The 20,162-nt window shown below is 42.8% G+C and overlaps 1 protein-coding gene across 3 annotated transcripts; it reads left to right on the top strand.

Moving 5' to 3' along the window:
- The first annotated feature begins 2,980 nt into the window (after positions 1-2,980).
- LOC124288882 (ras-associating and dilute domain-containing protein-like) lies at positions 2,981-19,771 on the top strand. Of its 3 annotated transcripts, XM_046725459.1 has the most exons (12): positions 9,575-9,610; positions 10,586-12,129; positions 12,509-12,546; positions 12,683-12,914; positions 13,249-13,465; positions 13,808-13,980; positions 14,088-14,238; positions 14,372-14,509; positions 14,791-15,456; positions 17,117-17,280; positions 18,145-18,284; positions 18,859-19,771. In XM_046725459.1, exons 2-12 carry the CDS (start codon positions 10,618-10,620, stop codon positions 18,956-18,958), a joined length of 3,531 nt encoding a protein of 1,176 aa, XP_046581415.1. In that variant the 5' UTR covers positions 9,575-9,610; positions 10,586-10,617; the 3' UTR covers positions 18,959-19,771. The 3 variants fall into 3 exon arrangements, with proteins under 3 accessions (XP_046581417.1, XP_046581416.1, XP_046581415.1); XM_046725461.1 differs by lacking the exons at positions 9,575-9,610; positions 17,117-17,280; positions 18,145-18,284; positions 18,859-19,771 and adding exons at positions 2,981-3,504; positions 15,855-16,573 and having other exon boundaries at positions 14,791-15,488; XM_046725460.1 differs by lacking the exons at positions 9,575-9,610; positions 17,117-17,280; positions 18,145-18,284; positions 18,859-19,771 and adding an exon at positions 2,981-3,504 and having other exon boundaries at positions 14,791-16,573.
- Positions 19,772-20,162: the final 391 nt, after the last annotated feature.

Below are 20,162 nucleotides of genomic sequence, written 5' to 3'. Positions count from 1 at the left end.
ATTATTTCAGACATTTCCACGCTTCAAAAGGCTCTAGGTAAGAAATCAATGAGGAGTATTGCAGTTCATGTTTCCACAAAGTCGTTTAATGTCATCGACAAACAACGACGTCGTCGTGACGTTGACGTATTGTCTGTCACAGTATGTCTGTGTTATCCAGTGGAGAGGACAGTTTCCTCACAGACTGGAGGTAATGCACCGTGGATCTTTGGCCCGCTTATTACCTGCCCTGGAGGCAGAAGCAGCTCCCTTGCGCCGCCATCGCAGAAATATTGGCACCGGATGTGGAAACATTGAAGCTCTGCCAACAGAGCCACTTACTGGAAATCAATAGACATAACGTAACCACATGCATAACTGTATTTGTCTAGCAGAACCACCGTTATAACGTGTGTCACTGGACACATACAGCGTCATGGCGCAGTGTCAGTCAATGTGAATGCTGTGTATACGGATGTTGGGTAGACATATGGTGACATTTCACATACGTTCCTGGAAATGTAGTTCTGTATGCTGCTTTTTGAACAGAGTCGAAACAGCATCACTCCTAATTCCGCGTGAGTCGAGGATGATACAACAACAATATAAGCCGTGTCTGTGAGCTGTCTGGAATATAAGGCTTTTGGTTTGTTGTTTAACGCCGCACTCAGCAATATGCCAGCTATATGGCTACGGTCTGTAAATAATCAAGTCTGGACCAGACAATCCAGTGAGCAACATCATGAGCATCGATCTACGCAAATGGAATACGATGACATGTGTCAAGTCAGCGAGCCTGACCATCTGATCCGGTTAGTCGCCTCTTACAAGCATGGGTTACTGAAGACCAATTCTAGCCCGGATCTTCCCGGGTCTGTAATATCAAGCTAAGTTGTGATGCAATTATATGCATTGCCAAGGCCGCGAGCCAGACCACCGATCCCGTTAGTCCACATTTATTACAAGCAGTAGGTGAGGACGACCCTTTATTACCGGACATTCGCAAAACTGTTTCAACCCATACACATAGATAATACAGTCTGTTTCCTTATTGTACCATGTGTGTTGCCAGTGTATGCATATCTCTAGGAAACATACAAGAACGTTTCATACGTATTATGTTTCAGAATGGTGAACCAGTTCATAGTTTATATAGAGAATGACTGCTGAACAGAGTTCACACTGCTACAGAGCCGACCGTGCCCCTCACCCAGTCGTGGCTACTCCTGTCGTGTCCTCTAAGCTGAGATTGTCTCGAGATTCAAACCCTCTCGGACGTTTCAAATCTGGCTCTAACAGGTGTACAAATCCTGTTACCGTACACGATCTGTCGCGGGCTCTGGAAACATAAATCAAGTTTAGGGCACGCTTTCCTCCCAATCAAATACAAATTGTGGCTGTAAAAGATGAAACCAGTTGGCCAAAGTCAGTTGACGGGGGAGGCCAGTCCCAACAAAATGTTGACAAACACTGTGTGCAGCTTTACATTGTACAGGTCGTGTGTTCCCGCTACTTGCCGTCATATTGGTTTTGGCTGTGCAAGACAAAAGGTAGGCGACATCGGCGGTGCTTGTCTGCCGTCAGTCAATGCATGCAGGTCGTCTTTGAAGTACAGGACGTTTGTGTCTCCAAGCTTACTTCATTAAGGTACGACTCCCTTTGATTACCTTCTCATACTGCCAGTATCCTTACTTTAATACCTTCTTTGTTGCTGAGTAAATTGTAATCAATCAAAATATAACAGTAAATTACTGAATACTCATTTTCTAATACAGTGCAGTTATTTTCTGGATGGTAATAATCTTATGGAGTTTTCATACTTCAAATCATCAAACCTCAAGGCTCTAAATTTGTATTGTCTTAATCAAACATGAAAGTATAAATGACTCCACCAGTCATGGATGTTATATGAGAAAGAGGAAGCTGGGATCTGTCTTATATTGATACCAAACTCACTTCGGCGAGCTTCAGATGGGTGACTGTACTAGAATGATGTCAATGAACTATTCGATGAAGCTGTTTTCGGTGACATATATTTTTTACGTTCCTGTCCCAGTTTTAACGAGTTTCACATCATACGTTTATGCGGACTACTACAGGCTACTACAGCTGCTGCTGCTACTATAGACTAAGGCTTAGTCTCTGAATATATATAATTTTGATAGTAACAAACAAGCCCATTTATATTTAAAAGGAGCCCTAGGGAGACCAGAGATTCAGAACCTGAGGGAATCTAGACTTGCTTTATTTGGGGCTTTAGCACTGCAGAGAGGGCTTGGCAGTGGGGAAAATAATGTGGTTCAGGGACTGTGAGACAGACTACTGCTACTACTACTGCTACTACTACTACAACTACTTATTTTGATTGTTTGCTGTTTAACGCCGATTGTAGCAATATTCCAGTTATATGGCGGCGATCTGTTAATAATCGAGTCTGGACAAGACGATCCAGTACCCAAAATTATGAGCATCGATCTACCCAATTGAGATAGGATGACTTGTGTCCACCAAGTCAGCGACCCTGACCACGATCCCGTTAGACACTACTACTACTACTACTACTACTACTACTACTACTACTACTACTACTACTACTACTAGTACAACCTCTTACTTCCACCACTACTGCTGCCACCACCACCGATAACACCCTGAAGATGTCACCATCACTGTTATTATATTGCCTAAAGGAGTTGGCCTACATGCTGTATATAAAGCAAGCACTCACGCCTTTGTAATTAATTCATCATTGATAAAGCAATTGGATTTAAATTGTTAAGCTAAAATTAAATGAAAACTGGAACATTCACAAATCCCCTTATCTCTCCCTCCAACCCGCAACCCCCCTCCCACTGCCCCCACCACACCTCAAGGGTAACTCATTTCCCTGTTCCGCATGTTCCGTGTAATGACTTACACCCCGTGTGTCAATTTCGAGACACATGCATCACCGCCGCCCTGGTGAGGGAGAAAAGATGGATTTATAATTAAAGTTGAATGGCTTCCACGCGTCTCCACAGCGATATTTACATGCAAAGCCCGGGACCAGTCCTCTCAGCGTTAGTGCGGTTTTAGAGGGATTAATTGAGACCGAATAATGACGGGAATGAGGGTTTTCCTTAGGCTTAGCCCATCGTAATCGGCTAACTCCTAGTGTTAGAGCAGTCAGGTCTGGCCTGACAACAGCCAGTGGCGAGCACAGAGTAAGTTCTCTGACTGGGAAGAAAATTGCAGCAAATGGTCTCCTCTAAGAAAATGGCTTGATGTTAGTTGGTAGAAACTTAACATGGAGTACTGCTCTACCTGCTCGCGTTGTCCATTGCCATGGAAACCAAGTTTTTCATTAACCGATATCCATTGAGGACAACCCGTGGAATGATGGGACTACCTTTTTCACATTTTTAAAGGATGAGTGCATTTATTGGGACAGGTCGCTCAAAATACTGAGCGAGTGCGTAGTTTACCTGGAATCCTCGCCTGTCTACCTGTAAATCGGCGTTTGTCTCCTTTTCTTTGATCTTACAGGTAAGTGTATGTAGAGTGTGTTTTCTCACACGGCAGGTGTGACTGAACAAATGGACACCTACAGTTAGGGCCGAAGCTGTATTCAGTCGAGAATGGTTATTTGCGCGGTGGGTTTCTACCAAACACTTTAAAGCTGAAAAGCGTGACGATCAATGCCAAGGATGATTAATTCCCATTTATATCTGTAATACTACTTCCAAAATACGTCAACACTTGGGTTCAACAGTTATCAAATCTTATTTGATGAATTTATAAAATGTTAAAAGTTAAAAACGTACTTTTGAACACAAGTTAATGGAACCAATTGTATCCGTTTACTGTGTCGACAATACAAAAGGAAACAGTTGGATACCAGGCTTATTCTTCACTCTTGAACGAGTAATCCCTGAGTTCTGTCAAAATGTGCTCATGAACACAGTGAACAGTATAGTATTTCCCATGTCTGGATGCCAAGAGACCAAGTGATTTATACCCGTTGCCAGGTAAGGGTGCGTTTTTTTGTTATATTGTCAAAGGTAACTGACAACTCGATTTTCAATCGATAGTTGTTATTTATGCTTTTATGGCCTCATTTATGATCGTGTAATAGAACGGGTGTGTAGATCGATAGGTTTACGTTTATTCAACATGCCGGGGTGAAATACACCGCCTTGCTACAGGATGTCAGTGTGCAGTAAAGAGAAGGATACAGAAAGATGGAAGTCAACGACTACAGCAACACGCTTCATGCATTACTGCTCGAGGTGCATACCTTTTCACAGCTGTTTGTACACGAGTTCATGTATAAAGAAAGACTTGGTGTTTTGCCCGTGAACGTATTTTCTACACGCAACGGGAAATGAATGCAAGTATGTTTTGTAATTCACAAGATTCCGGAAGGCTTGAAACACGTCCCCGAGTTGTCCTTTTGCAAATGTCACTCTTCACCCAATGTCTGTAAACGGGACATTCGACAGTCCAGTTTCAGATAAACTTCGTCTACTTATTGTAGAACTCAGAAAGTTTAAGAAAAATTATGCATATATTTTAGGTCAAAGGTCAAGGACAGCTTTCAGATTTATGCAACTTATTTCCACTTTTGAACCAGTGACTGAACGTGTGTTGAATGCTGTGTGTCGATTGACCGGCAAACATCGTACTCAACACAGAAAACACACCTCGCTCGAACCCGACATTTGACAATTACACTTGAACATGCCGTCTTTGGTAGCTTAAGACATGACGGTGTAACTTGTACACAATTCACATTCAGGGTCCATTACACGTGCGACATATGTGTGTACATTCACAACACGTGTAGACCTCTGGGTAATTATTCCTGTACTGAGCAGGAAAGCACGTACATGCGCAAATATAAATACATACGCGTTTAGTGGGCGCTGTTGTAAGGGATTAAGCTTTTACCAATTCATATGAAACAGAACAAAGTATGTCCTTACTCCTTGACCTGAGCATAAACCCTTAAACGTAGACTAACGCTTGGTCTCTGAATATGTATAATTTTGATAGTAGCAAATAAACCCATTTAAATTGAAAAGGAGCCCCAGTCAGTTGGCAAATTCAGAAGCTGGGGAGTCTAGACTTGCTTCATTTAGAGCATTAGCACTGCAGGGGCCTAGGCAGTAGGGGAAATAATGTGGTTCAGGGACTATGAGACAGACTACTTGAAACGTTGTGTTCCTCAAATTGAGAAAATAGGACATCCATATATTCTCACGCTTTCGTGTATCACTTCTAACTGCCATTCAAAGGCTAGACAGCACTAGATGTGTTGTATATGTGTATCGTTTGTGACATCTATTCAAGGTAATGTTACTTCAGAGTTTTACGAGAGAAAGAGGGAAATAGTATATTTATACGTCACACGTCATGTAAGCTGTGTTTATGCAAAACCTGGATAGAAGAAGAAGAAGTAAGAATTGACCCCGAAACATCGTGTTTAGTGAAAACGAAGTTGATATGATAAAAAACAACGTTTTGATAAACAAAACAAAAAGATTTCAAATTTCCAAGCAACATCCAGCCATAAGACCTGTGAGACAATAAATACAGAAAACCTGCCGAGGATACTGGCCGTATACTGTAGAAAACAGTATTATACGTGGAAATATATATAGCTAAATACATGTTCATGAATTACATCGTTGTTTTCGTTTATACATTTTATAAAGTGTACTTGCCAATGAGAGTTGTACATTTTCTCACATTATTATAAATATAAGAATTTAATAACAACAAAAAAGTCATACAATATTTAAAACGTGCGCATCCACATGTTCCCTGCAAGCTGTCTAGATCTGGTGGGTGGCTACTGGTTCCGTATATATGAGGACACAGTGTGAGGTTGAACTCTGTCAGTTCAACTGTTTAGTGAAATAGTATTATATACATCATGCTGAAGGCACATTTGAATTAGAATAATAACTACTACCCTAGCGATAAAATATCTAAAGCATATTTAAAGCAGAACAGGATGCCTTTCTTTGGTATGTATGCTTGTTGGCTCAGAAAGTGTCCTCTCTGTAAAACGAATCATATATCTGTTATGAGGAACCAATTCACCCAGTGAAGTACAGTTGAGTATAAAGCATACAGTAAGTTGTGTATATTCATGTCGGACTTTTTGAACAATATAGTTAGTGTAAATATAATACACACTGACGTAGTGAGTTCATTACTGAGTAATGAGTAACGTGCTGTTAACAGTGGACATGTCCGTGTAGAAGAATAATTTGGCCTGGGATTTCTTTATTCGAAGTTAAGTTGGAATCCTGCCTCACCTCGAGACAACAGCAGCGTTACATAGCTTGGATTCGTTCTGTTGGAGACAATGGTTAGAGTACTACGTAGAACATAGTCTGGGTGCAGACTTCGACACTGTAAGGAACCATGACTCTCTCGCCATACACTGCATGTCGTCTTCTTCAAGGAAATAAGTTGATAGTTTTTTTAATTTAACTCTCATAATTGGGAGAAAACCAATTTGTTTAACCCATGTGTCGTGCAGCTTCCTGCCGTCAACACGGCCAGCTGTTGAAGTATCATGAGGAAAGCTAAGGTCAGATTAATTTACAAAGTCTTGAAGAAAAATATAGGTCACGTGACTCCGCCTGTTCACTATGCTGTGCAACTAAATATAGTTCTCCGGTAAGGATGTTGTTTTTTTGCGAGGTTTTCCTCAAAGCAATATCTAGGTTCTAGTTGACAATGTAACGAGAAAAAAACATTGAGTAAAGTCGAGAGAGAGAGAGAGTGGTTTCAATTACCGTAAAAGCTCAACGTGTTTTCGTGTTTAAATGCATGCACATTGTATTATGCAGTGATCGATATCATCGGTGTTGAGCAAATACAATAACATTACAGGCTAGATACGAATGATCAGCTCATTAATGGTAGAGGAGGGAAATGCATTTGTTTTCACGAGTGTCCATAGTAGAGGTAGTCTGTCTCACAGTCCCTGAACCACATTCTTTTCCCCACTGCCAAGCTCTCTCTGCAGTGCTAAAGCCCTAAATAAAGCAAGTCTAGATTTCCTCAGGTTCTGAATCTCTGGTCTCCCTGGGGCTCCTTTTCATTTTAAATGGGCTTGTTTGTTACTATCAAAATTATATATATTCAGAGACTAAGCATTAGTCTATAGTAGCTAGGATACTGCAGCATATTCGTGTTACCTTTGTTTGGCGAGTGTCCACACTATAAAGCATATGCCCTGTCCACTATATTTGTTAACGAGTGTCCTGACTAAAAGATAATGCTATGGATGTTTATATCATTGTCTACATCTAAAACATGAAAAAGAAGGTGTGACAGGTATGATATTATATATTGCTATACTTATTCTGCAGTTAACTTGAGATGGACTCGTTTAAACAGAAATCAATCTTTATCGTAACTTCCTTGCACGTTATGTGGTGTAGAAGATGGTGTAAAACCTCAAGTTCATGAACACTTAGATAACTGAAGGAATTAACATCAAACGATACCGACCACTGATTACTAGAGATCAAGGCTACTTCATCCCCACTGCATACGATGAGCTCATCAATCAACCATAGCCTCTTGTAGAAACATTACTGGCTTCTACTGGCTTCTATGTGTATCCCTGTTGTCCTCTGCTACCCTTTATTCACTATCATCACATTGTTATTCCGCCTTGCCTTGTTAATTAGTCTTGTTGTATATATATCACCTGTTTTCTCCCTGTACCATTCTCACTTGAAAACGATACAAGAACCTGTATCGAAACGTCGTGCTCTATAATAAAAGAAGTTGTCATCCATATATACTTGTTCTATCTACTTCCAACTTCTAAAAAAAAAATAAAAAAAATGCCGCCCAAAGAATTCATGAACACTGATGAACACCATGGCTACCGTGACTGCCGTCTGAAGTTTAATTGGAAATGTACGGTAGCTGTTTGTAGTTTGTGGAAGAAATCAAGGCGATTACCCCCGTCTTTTACTAACGCAACCTTATGTCGTCGTTTGTGGGGTTTACGTGAGGGGAAAAATAGAGAAATCCCCATGTCAACATCGTCCATCACCGCAACGTCGCTTGACATGGCGGCAGGAGGTCGACTTGTTGAGACAGAGGAGGGGCCCATGTGTCATAGACGGGAGGAGCTCTGAGGGGAGTTGGGGGAGGTTGCAGACTCGGAAGAGACATGGGGTAGTGCACGTGGTAGATGTACGCGAGGGCTCAGTGAAAAATTCAAATCACCCTCCTAGCTCGCAGCGTTCATCATCAACGGGTCCTATTTACACGCGCGTTCGGCGTCAGTGTACACGAAACTGGTTCGTGTGAAAGGTTTGCTCATTCAATTCCAAACGTTTCTCTTTTTACCTATTCATAGATGTGATGTTGCTGTTAGATTCTTTAACTTGAAGTTGATAATGGCGTCGGGGGAAAAGATATAGTTAACTCGACACTGGAGACGTTTTTCCATAAACAAAATAAATGAAAATACAGGAGAAATCTCATTGTAATACTCCCATCCCATTTTTGCGCACACACACATGCAATCGCACACGCAATCGCTCGCATATTTACCCTTCATGTATTCACCATACACGCTGATTGTCATCCGTATTATAGTATTTGAACTAAATTCCCCATGCAAATGCTTCGAAGAGGTTCCTGAGAGGCATTTAGAAGTTGGTGTTCAAGTAAAACACAAATGTTATGGATGACAGCTTCTTCTTGCGTTTTACTTTATCAGAAATGCTTCGAAGTTAAGGCAATGATTATTATGTATCGATGTTCCTCACATCGCCTTGTTGATCGGTGTGCTGGTAATCCAAGCTCTGACCCGCCCAGTCACCAACACAGTGTCAAACAGGAGTCTGTGCAATGTAACTGGCTAATACCTTGGACTAAGCATATGCTTGTAGAGGTTAACAGCCCGTGAAAACCCCCCAAGCCCTAGCCCCCACTGCACAACCTCTACCGTATCGAATCTGGAGCTTACACAATCGGGAAGTTCTCACATATGGCTTTAATCTGCACGTAAGCCGATATATAGGGGTTTACCAATCAGAATGATATTGTCCTGTACTTAGTAACACAGGCTATCGCCGACTTAATGTTAACGGGGTGTCTCGAGAACATAATGCTGTTCACGATATGTTGGAGTAGATTTATACATACAAGTGATGGATTAAAGTGTTTATACAGTAATGTGTTAGCGCGCAAATTTCACAGCATTCTATTGAAACACTCGTTAAAACGATTTGTTTATTGTCAATGATAGATGGAATAATTAGAGATATGTTATATAACGGCGTGATACAGCCTCAACCATGGTGCCCAGGTGGGGAGTCGAACCTGGACTCGGGCACGTAAAGTCAACGCTTAAGCCTTGAGGCGCCGTCTTGGGCCTCTTCCTCATATTAGCACACAGAACAATAACAATCGACCATGACATTCTGTACTTTTGTTGTGGCTGATAACAAATAAAACAAACTGCTATATTTGTATAAGTATATCGTATATATATGTAAATGAAGATAACTGTTCTGTCTGAAAATGCCTTAAGTCTCGTATGTGACCACAGTCAGTTGAGAGCCAGCAGTCAGCATAGTTTGCAACCGTTACAGTAAGTATGTGTGTATGTATACCTACCTTCCTACATACATACATACCTACCGACCCACCCACCCACCCACCCTCTACCTACCCACCCACCCCTCCTACCTACCTACCTACCTATTCACCCACCCACCCACCCACCCACCTACATCTATCCATCCATCCATCCAAATATATATTATCTTACTAGTGTATATCCGCCATTACGATGACGGTATGGTCTGTACAGGGTTACCCAACATACACGCGCACATAGATAATTATGAATTCATGTTATCTTATCATCACTTGTGATAGGTAGTGACAACTCGCGCCCTGTCCTTTGCTTGGGAAGTAAATGTTTAACCTTAAACCTTTAGCGACAATCCATATCAGGTATAACAGTAAGCTTTGTCCTTGAGGATATTAACAAATCTAGTCATGTTCCCATTAACGTGAAGCATTTATGAGCAAAAGAGATTGGTTCGAAATTGTTCAACACACCGATAGGGAGCTCCAGTGATCTGTAGATCAACCTTCATTTGTACTGCCGAAATGACGAAGTTATTATTTCGTCGTAAAACTTGCCATATAACACCTGTGTCAACGTGTAACTGATGAAGTACATGGCTGAGTGCCTCCCAGGAGATAAATACGTCCGACGACAGTCAACTCACAACAGCACATGTCTGTATTTTATCATCTTCTGTGTGTCAGTTGGAAGCTCTGAGCTACGGCAAATGTCAGTTCACCGGCAGCAACACCAGTGATATCCATAAGGTGGATCTCGCGTTGACTCCTACAAGCTGCTTCGCTTCATGGGGAAGAAAAAAAGATTTAATTTCCTCAGTATCTGACACTGATTACCACCGTCTGTGGGGATGTATATTGTATGCAGCCTTTTACGAATGTTAACCAGCAATATATTGCACGCCAGAAGAAAACTAAGTTGACGAAATAATATATTCCAAAATATAAAAATTTTTTACTTCATGATTAACGCCTTTGGTTTCAGGCAAGGGCGTAGCCTTCTGCTCCTTCAGCACGATGTTGACCTCTAAACCGGGCAAGATCCTTAGCCCGCGCCACGCAGAGATTCAACAAACCTCCAGCCTGTCCCCCCGGGAACCCCCGCTCGGTCCAGGGCACCCCAAGGCCAAGAAGACAAGGAGTCTCAGCAGGTCCTACAGCGTCAAGGACCTCACAGAGGACGATGCCGAACTGTCCTCGGAACTCTCCATTGACGACAGGCTTCCTGGTGTCCTCAAGATATTTGGTGAGTCGGTTCTTCCTGGGGCCGAGTATAAGAGCGTCCTCGCCTCCACCCGTTCCACCTCCCAGGAGCTCGTGAAGCAGGCCCTGGAGCGCTACGGCCAGCCCCCCGGGCATTACGTGGAGTACGTACTGTGTGAAGTCATAGGGCTGGTGGAGACGGCAGCCCTCTCGTATTCTCAGAGGCCCAACAACAAGTGGCGAACAGTGTGTAGGCGTGTTCTTGACGACTCGGATAAACCTTTGGAACTCCAATCCTACTGGAAGCCTAGCAATGGTTTCTCCAGACGCTACGAACTTCATAAGAGGGCGGAAGTTGTAAGAGAACATTCATCGGACGATACGCTAGGGTTGAATGACAATGCCAGAAAGATAATGATGGCCAAGGTTGCCCCAGGGGCTATTCCCTTGTCTGCGTCCTGGAACATGGAGACCTCCCAGTTCAAGATTCATAGTCATGACGTCAAGTCTATTCAAAGGGAGACAATGTCTGACGACAGTGGCACCACCAGCTCGGATATAAGCTCCACCCAGAACCCCTACCTCCTGACGCTGCGAGGCTACGACACACTCCGGGACCAGGTGCAGTATCAGCTCAAGTCCAAATGTACCAAGGTAGGCAAGTTTCGTGGTCATCCTTATTCTTCCGAGATTGGACTGGGAGGACCTGATATACTCCCGTTACATTGTGTTTTGACTCTGAGGAATACTAAAGGAAAAGGGTCGGTACATGCGGACAATAGGTACTGCTTCTATATAGAAATGGAAGTGTTCGAAGGAGCTCTGGTTGCAGTAAATGGACACCCAATAAGTGACATGGCGCACATCTATGCTGGAGACGTCATCACTATAGGCAGGCATTATATGTTCCTATACAAAGATCCATCGGGAGGATACGACATACCCGAGAGTCTGTCATGGTTCAACTCATCATCGACTCACCATGACTCGACTCGGCTAATGTCATCCAGAGATCGACTTCCCCTCAATGATTTCCTCAACTCGAGTCTGGGTACGTCAGGAGATTTCTCAGCGTCGTTTGACGCAGGTGAAGGGGGTGCATCCGCCAGCGAGGGTCACCAGATAACGTTTGCCTACTGCAAGGAGAGGGAGGAGGACCTAGTGAAGGCCATCCTGGAAGTCCACAGCTGCAGCAGACGGGACCACCCTCTCACACCAGCTGTCATGCTTGTAGCCTGTCTCGACCACGCCCACCGGAAGTTCACCAGGCATCACCTGAGAAACCTTCAGAGGAGAGTGTTGTTCTGTGTCAGGGAAAAAGTTGCCGTAAGTATTGTCGAACTTCTAGATGTGCTGGGTGTTACCTGAGATAGTATTTAACCTGCTGTGGCGCGTGCTGTCCTTCTAGACATGGGAACTGAACTGAAGATGTAGTCTCGATATAGCTTCCTGCAGGCAGAGCAGAGAAGGTCAAACGGATGTTGATTCCAGTATTTCTTTTTGTCGAAAGGAACCAACGTTATATGTATATAGTGACGTTTGCTTTGTTTATAACTGTTTGACTAAAATGTTACGCTTGACGTTAGTAAACTCTTCTTAAAATAACGGAATAGGTTACTGTTATGGCGACCAGGTAATGCTTTGTTAGCCTGGTTTCAAATGTTGTCATATTCTAAAACATGTTATCCTCTTATTCATGTTTCAGGATTTGGCTAAAATATTGTCGTCGCAGCGTTATGAAAGGTAAGCCATCATTCACGTACAAGATGTTTCGTTTTTTCCCTGATTGTCATGTAACCTTTTTCCAAGTATATCTTACTACTTATGTTCTCCTTGAAGAGACTTTGACTTTATCTACTATGCATGTTGTGTGTTCCAGCTCTGTGTTTGATTATAGTTCCCCAAAGACTGACTATGATCCACTGAAGCTTCTTATCTTCTGGATGTCAAACACGATGCAACTGTATGTGCACGTACTCCACGAACTTCACATGCACAGCGCCAACCCAGACCCTGAAGACGATTTGAACGCAGGACTCCAGGAACTGGCCACCGGGTTAGAGGACGTCGTGAGCTTCAGCTTCCAACAAACAGTGTACTGTGTGACAAAGGTACAGACACCCAGGCACCCAGACCTTTTCTTAGTAGCCTGAGGCACCCAGTAACAGATACGATACGGCCGAAAAGGGGTGTGTTTGATCGCACTGGGTGAGGAGTATAAATATAGCTTGTCTGACTGATCTTGCGGACTGTCACCTGGCCGGTCAACTGAAGGGTCAGACTTTTGTTTACTGCCATGATTCCTTACTTGATATATATACTTGACACAACTGGCATAGGTGTAATGCCATAGGTGTAATACAAAAATACAATATCTCTCTCACACACGCTGTTATATTCTGTAAGTATGTATATACGCCTGACGGATTGTTGCATCTACCCCAGATTCTGTACCACGTGGTTGGGAAGGTGATGGACAGTAACCCCTTTTCCGGCAGTGAGACATGGGAGAAGGACGGCATCGGCCACGTCCTCAGTGTGCTGCAGACAACCCGAAACATAGCATCAGACGTCAAACTACACAATGACGTCATGAAACAGCTTATGACGTATCTCTTGTTCTTCCTTAGCACATCCTTGTTCAATAGGCTTATCACTACAGGTAAGTTAAGTCACTTCAGAGAAGACGGTATTCCATAATCTGGAATAGCGAAAATAGTGAGTGAGTAAGTGAGTGAGTATGGTTTTACGCCGCCTTTAGCAATATTCCAGCAAGATCACGGCGAGGGACACCAGAAATGGGCTTCACACACTGTACCCACGTAGGGAATCGAACCCAGGTCTTCGGCGTGACGAGCGAACACTTTAACCACTAGGCTATCCCACCGCCCCTAATAACGATTATACTAAATGCCTTTTTTTCAAATGACTGAAGTGTATAGTGTTTACAATAGCAAATCTTTCATGGCAGCAGCGTGGATGTACTTGTTGGTGTTGTCTACAGAGTCTGATGCCCAGTACTACAACTGGACGTTCGGGGTCCGCCTCCAGGCCAACCTGTCCCGACTTGAAGAGTGGTCAGTCAGCAAACAGCTGGACAGACAATTTCACCAAGTGTCGCAGCCCCTCACTGCTGCGGCCGACCTTCTGGCCATGTCCAAGAATATCCTTGTCAGGGTGAGTAACTGGTCACAACGGTCCTTCACAGAAACAGACGTATACTATAATCACAGTCAAGTTATATTGAACTGCTGATAAGGCTGGACGTTTGTCTATGATTCCAGATGGACTGGCCAGCTTTCCGGACCCAGTTCAGTTCCTTGAACGAGTCCCAGCTGCTGAAGCTGCTGCGTGGTTACCAGCTGGGGATGAAGAAGGCTCCACCCTCCCACTGGTTCCCCCCGGAAGGTGGCATCAGCAACCCCAGGGATGAAGGTACGGGGTTCTACTGTCTTATTTCAGTTAGTGATAAGTTTTGTCAGTGTCCGAAATTAGTTCTCGTGGAAACTGTTTCGTGAACTGTTTAGTATGTCAGCAGAAAGATACTTACGTTGGTGTTGAATTCCAGATTTGCCAATAAAGTTGTCCTCCCATCCAGCGTTCGCTCTTCCCAAAGAGGGATGTCCATTGGATCTCACACAGACGTTTCCTGAAGGGTTCCTGGAGTACCTTGAACACTTCCAGACTGTATACGGCGCAGAGGATGGTAAGAGATTATAGTCTAAAACCAGGCTGAAGTCTACAAAAGTGCCAGAAATGCAACTGACAGTTTTTCATCTGAGACGAAGAAACACTGTATATCGTGTTTCTTCGCTTAAGAGCTAGTTCATATTGTAGCATAACTCATTGATCTGAAGTTGAAAGTGCAATATCTAATACCATTCATATGACAGTATTTAGAGAATTTAGTCTGGCTTAGTCCATAATGCACTACACAAAATTTCACGTTTTGTGGACTGTCCTTTTTGCATTCTCTTTATTGGGCAGATGACAGCGACAGTGGCTTAAGTGTGAGCAATACTCCTAGAGTAGCAGAAGCCGGACCTGGAAACTCCAAGACTTTCTTTAATATTGACTCTCCCAGAGGGAGCCACAGACATGAGCCCCATCGAGTGGACAGTGTGCCCCCAGTACGCCCTTCTCGCTCGTCAAGTAATGTCAGATCCCCAACAGCCAACAGAAGCCAAGGTCAGCAGTGGAGGGCAAGGTCACAAGAACGACCTCCTTTACCGTCAGATAGGTCAAGGTCAAACGGAGGCTATGGAGTTCAATTCAACAATAAAACGACCGATTTCCCCCTTCCTAAACGGAAGACATTATCCCGTGTTCCCCCTTTAGATTTATCTAGAGACAGTGACATTAGTAGCAACACTTCGACAGCTCCTTATAACAAGGTGAAGTCTCGGTCTACTGATAGCTTACTTCAAGACACGTCAACAGACAGTCGTAATACTGTTCCTCAGAAGTCTATATTTAAATCCCCTCGATCTTCTGGCCCCAGCGTGAGGGTGGGACGCACTAGTGTTGTCAGGTATGATAACGTGTCCAAGTTACCTGAAGATGTGTATGTAGACGTACAACGATTTGATTCCCGCAACAATAACGCCGCCACAAGCTTGAAAGTCTTGTCTCTAGAAGATCAAACCAAAGTCGGTATGTATGGAGCTCTGCACCCAAGGCTTTAGGTGAATGGCCATAGTTCATTTCATGCATATCTTCATCAATAAAGTTATTGATAGATTAAACATAACATGTCCCAATTTTATGTAGAATATTATATACTGTCGTCTTGTATTCAATATATTAATTAATGTTCTTCAACCTTTAGTTGCATTTAATATTGATATTGGATGAGTTAAAGTTCGGATCAAGTTCAGTCACAATTACCAGTGTAGACTAGTATAATGACAAGGTTCTTTACTCATCGTGTTGTCTGTAACCCTTCTCGAATCTCCGAGTGTATTCCCGTCAGGTAAGCTGTATCCTGTGAACAACCTACCTTCAACCCGTGGGACTGTCATTGTTTACCGTAAGCTTTACTTACATTCCAGAATGAAGGGTTAGCCATGTTTGCTAATCAGTCTTCAGACAGGTAATCTAGGTACAGGCTACGTGTGAGGGTGTGTGTGCAAGGCCGCTACTGCTGGATGGTGGGGGGTCAGGCTTTTATATACTGCTTGCCTCGTGTAACGCTCTTCAATAGTCCGCTCTATTGCCGTGCATCCAGCTTACATTAATCTTTACATTGTCTTCCTTTCTCTGAAGGCTGTTGGTTTGATGTAGTATAGATGGCCATAATTGCAGTGCTGAGTGAAAAGTAATATCGCAGATATTATGATCATATAATACCCTATCACAGATAATATCAACAGTACCCTGTGATTAAATGATCGGGTAATAATACCAGTGTCATCAACTAGCATCAAAGTCACTCAAGGTCAACCACTGTGCTTCGTACAGCGTATGCGTAATCCATTGTATCTCATTCATCTTGTAGTATCAAGTGTACCTCACAATCCATCTTGTAGTATCAAGTGTACCTCACAATCCATCTTGTAGTATCAAGTGTACCTCACAATCCATCTTGTAGTATCAAGTGTACCTCACAATCCATCTTGTAGTATCAAGTGTACCTCACAATCCATCTTGTAGTATCAAGTGTACCTCACAATCCATCTTGTAGTATCAAGTGTACCTCACAATCCATCTTGTAGTATCAAGTGTACCTCACAATCCATCTTGTAGTATCAAGTGTACCTCACAATCCATCTTGTAGTATCAAGTGTACCTCACAATCCATCTTAAGACTTTATGATTCCTCGATATTCACACAAACTAATGTTCTGATGTACCTGGCTAGTTACAGTCATCTGATATATAGGTTCCGATAGGTTGTTTGTAATAGTGTTGTTTTTTATGTAAGCGTTTGATAATGTTGTTGGTGAGTATGCTGGGTGGGCGGTTTGGTGTGATGTATTTAACTATGTTAAGCCACGCACAGCTGATATATAGAAGTAATATTCCACAGATCAGTTTCTATGTTCTTATCCTACTCTACTCACGTCACCTGAATTTTTATGAAAATAGATGGACACCTTAATAACGACGCATGTTGTACCAGTACATACCAAGCCCGTCGTTTCCAGCTGTTCAGAATGACTTCTGGGATGAATGACCTGTGTGTCAGGTCTCTCAAGTCTTGAATGACCATCACATTGTCCTTCAATGGAATAACGTCTGCAAATTATAACAATTAGGTTGGTTAAACCTGAACACACGCCATGCATTCAAATAGTGGTTGTCTAATTACCAGGTACCATGCAACACTACCCTGGAGAGTATAACAGCCTGGCCCCAAGGAACCGACGGTCCCTTCCGTACGACGAGGTGTTTCTCCAGGACGTCCCTGGGGAAGTGGTGACGGTGGAGCTGGATAGGGGCACCTCCCAGCTGGGACTGGGGCTGATAGATGGGCTGGTGAGTGTCATTAAACAACTTAGGTAGTCCAGACAAGAGGCTGAACTGGTCCCAGCATTGGGCAGTGTTCCGATAACATTAACACCAACAGCTTTCCACTAGATTTATGCCTTTGTTGTAATAAACGTGTATGCTCAACTGTTTAATATTTCACACGATTCCTATTTCTGAAACTGTTCGGTAAGATGTCATTTCAAATTATCTTTATTGGTAAGCGTGAGCATTAGTCGTGTTTAACGTTTTTGTCTGACAAATTGGTTGGTTGCATTGTTGTTTAACGCCGCACTCAGCAATATTCCAGCTATATGGCGACGGTCTGTAAGTAATCGTGTCTGAACCAGACAATCCAGTGATCAACATCATGAGCATAGATCTACGCAATTGAGATTCGATGGCGTGTGTCAACCAAGTCAGCGAGCCCGACCGCCGTTAGTCGCCTCTTACGACAAGCATAGGTTGCTGAAGAACAATTCTAACCCGATCTTCACTGATCGTTTCACAAATGGCTGTGGTGGTTAGTGTACCTGAGGATAAAACGTGGGACCAAAACATCCAAATCCTGTTCCCCACTAGGGTACACCAGGGATACTCTTATATAGTCTCCCTGGTACACGAATGGAGACTACTACTGATGTTCCCTGCTGTGAAATGGATTGGTATCCTAAAAAATTAAACAAATATATTGATCGAGACAAACCACAAGGAAGTTACGGCTGCATTCCAGTTTATGTTTAACCAACTTGTGGATATCATTTTCAGTATTGCACTTTCATTGCATGATTTCTTCCCTAGCTACAGCATGCATAACCTTAAGAAGGTAACCCAGTCAATGTGTGAAAGAAATAGTGTATCCTTGTGTTACAGTACACGCCGCTGAAGTGCCCCGGGATCTACGTAAAGAACCTGATGCTGGGCAGCCCCGCCCACCAGTGTGGTCAGCTGAGTATCGGGGACAGGATTCTGGCCATCAACGGTCATAACATCGCCTGCCAGGACTACCAGAGGTCAGTTGTCTTTGGAGCTAGTACAGACTAATGGTCAAACTATATCTATTTCAAAGAGTGAGTGAATGAGTGTTTTTACACTGCTTTTAGCAGTATTCCAGCAATATCACAGCGACACCAGAAATGGGCTTCACACATTGTGCCCATGTGGGGAATCAAACCCGGGTCTTGGGCATGACGAGTGAATGCCTGAACCAGTAGACTACTCCACCGCCCCTATTTCAAAGAAAAAGAATGGAAAGATCTATACATGGTTTCTGAATAAAATCTCAACAGATAAATAACTGACAGAATTAATCAAGTGTGTGGTGATTGAGGGAATCAGGAACAGCACAACAGAGCATCCTGTAATTAGACCCACATCATAACATTTATGACTTTATAAAAGGATTGGGCAAGTTTCAGCTGTTTAATTGAATGACACAGCTCCTTGAGTAGATTTTTTTTAAGATGGAGATCCGAAATTCAAATATAAAAATAAGCATTTCTTACAAGCATTTCCCAAGACAATGTAACAGCAGCTCAAATGAGATTGTCATACAGTGTCTTCAGTTGTCTGTTTTCTGTTCTACAGTGTGATGACCTTGTTTCGAACATCTGGACCCCAGCTACAAGTGGTCGTTGTCAAGTCAGAGCAGGCAGTGGTTGACATGATCTCTGCTGCCAAGTGCTGATGACCAGGAAGACCCAAGACGGGACACCCAGGGCCAGTACTAGCTAAATCTGGGACCACTTGTGATATACTTTGCTATGGTGTTAGATATCGACAAATACCAGACTTCTCAGTTTGTGTAATGTACACATGGATCAGTGTATGTGTGATACCAAAGTGAGAGATGGGGTTCACTGCATGAAACAGTATTATGGTTATGTTGTGTACCAGCTTAATGCTTCCACTCACAGTCACAGGTTGTTAACATCAACTGGATGGACGAATCCCACTATTTCTGTGGTCCTGAATCATGGTCAGGGCTTCAACACACTATCAAAGTATCTTGGACCAGCTAAGGGACACAACTCTGCAGTGTATTGAGGCACGTGACACCATTTGTTAAACACACCTCATTCACGATTTACCAGATTTTCTCAGGAAACAGATACTGTGATACGTGATCATCATTTGTACATGTAGATAATCCACTATTAATATGGTAGTAGGTTGCCATAAGTATTTCAGAATCACCTTGAGTATTAACTAAAGTCACAAACTTCAGCCATTTTTATATCTGTTCGACATGGAATATGATCTCATAGGGGACAAGAACATTTATTCCAGTATAGTCCCAGAATTCTGGACACATGATGTAGAACTTTTCAACATACCACAAATGTGTCCAAACAGCTAATGACAACTGAAGTTTTGTCATTTGCTTGGGATGTAACGAGAATTTATTTATTTACATATATTTATTTCAGTGTTATGTTTCTAAAAGAAATAATGTTCCTTAAAATATGATGTTACACAAATAAAACCCTTTTAGTTTTGTGATTTGGCTGAATACATCAAACATACTGTTGCTGCTACTTGCTGTTGCTAATTCCTGGACACCTTCACTACTGTGGCTGGATTTAAGTCTGATTCAAATGACATCAATGTGAACTAATAGTTGTCTTGTTTAGTGATTCTGTGCTCAGTTAGTGATGAGGGAGATGGAGATCTACAGGACAGGAGTACTGGAGACTTTTTCTATCCTGTGACCACCATAGGGTTCAGTTGCATTGCAGCTCTTGCAGTTGTTTGAATGAGTGACTAGAGTTGATGAATTAGATCGTGGTAACCTTTATCTTCAGCTACATCCCACTGTCTGACGTAGCAGTTGTCTACAATGACTGCCAGCTGTCCGGGGCCTTAAGTTTGCAAGCATTACAACAGAAAAC

This window comes from Haliotis rubra, unplaced genomic scaffold (assembly GCF_003918875.1).
Source record: "Haliotis rubra isolate DU_JTF1 unplaced genomic scaffold, ASM391887v1 Scf428, whole genome shotgun sequence".
Taxonomy (NCBI): domain Eukaryota; kingdom Metazoa; phylum Mollusca; class Gastropoda; order Lepetellida; family Haliotidae; genus Haliotis; species Haliotis rubra.
This window is presented reverse-complemented; position numbering and strand designations above follow the sequence as displayed.

What these genes read in the sequence shown, in the direction of transcription:
- LOC124288882 (XM_046725459.1), top strand. Translation starts at nt 10,618, where the DNA reads ATGTTGACCTCTAAACCGGGCAAGATCCTTAGCCCGCGCCACGCAGAG. An exon ending in GTGTCAGGGAAAAAGTTGCC is followed by an intron (nt 12,130 to 12,508) that starts GTAAGTATTGTC and finishes TTCATGTTTCAG; the next exon opens with GATTTGGCTAAAATATTGTC. An exon ending in CAGCAACCCCAGGGATGAAG is followed by an intron (nt 14,239 to 14,371) that starts GTACGGGGTTCT and finishes GTTGAATTCCAG; the next exon opens with ATTTGCCAATAAAGTTGTCC.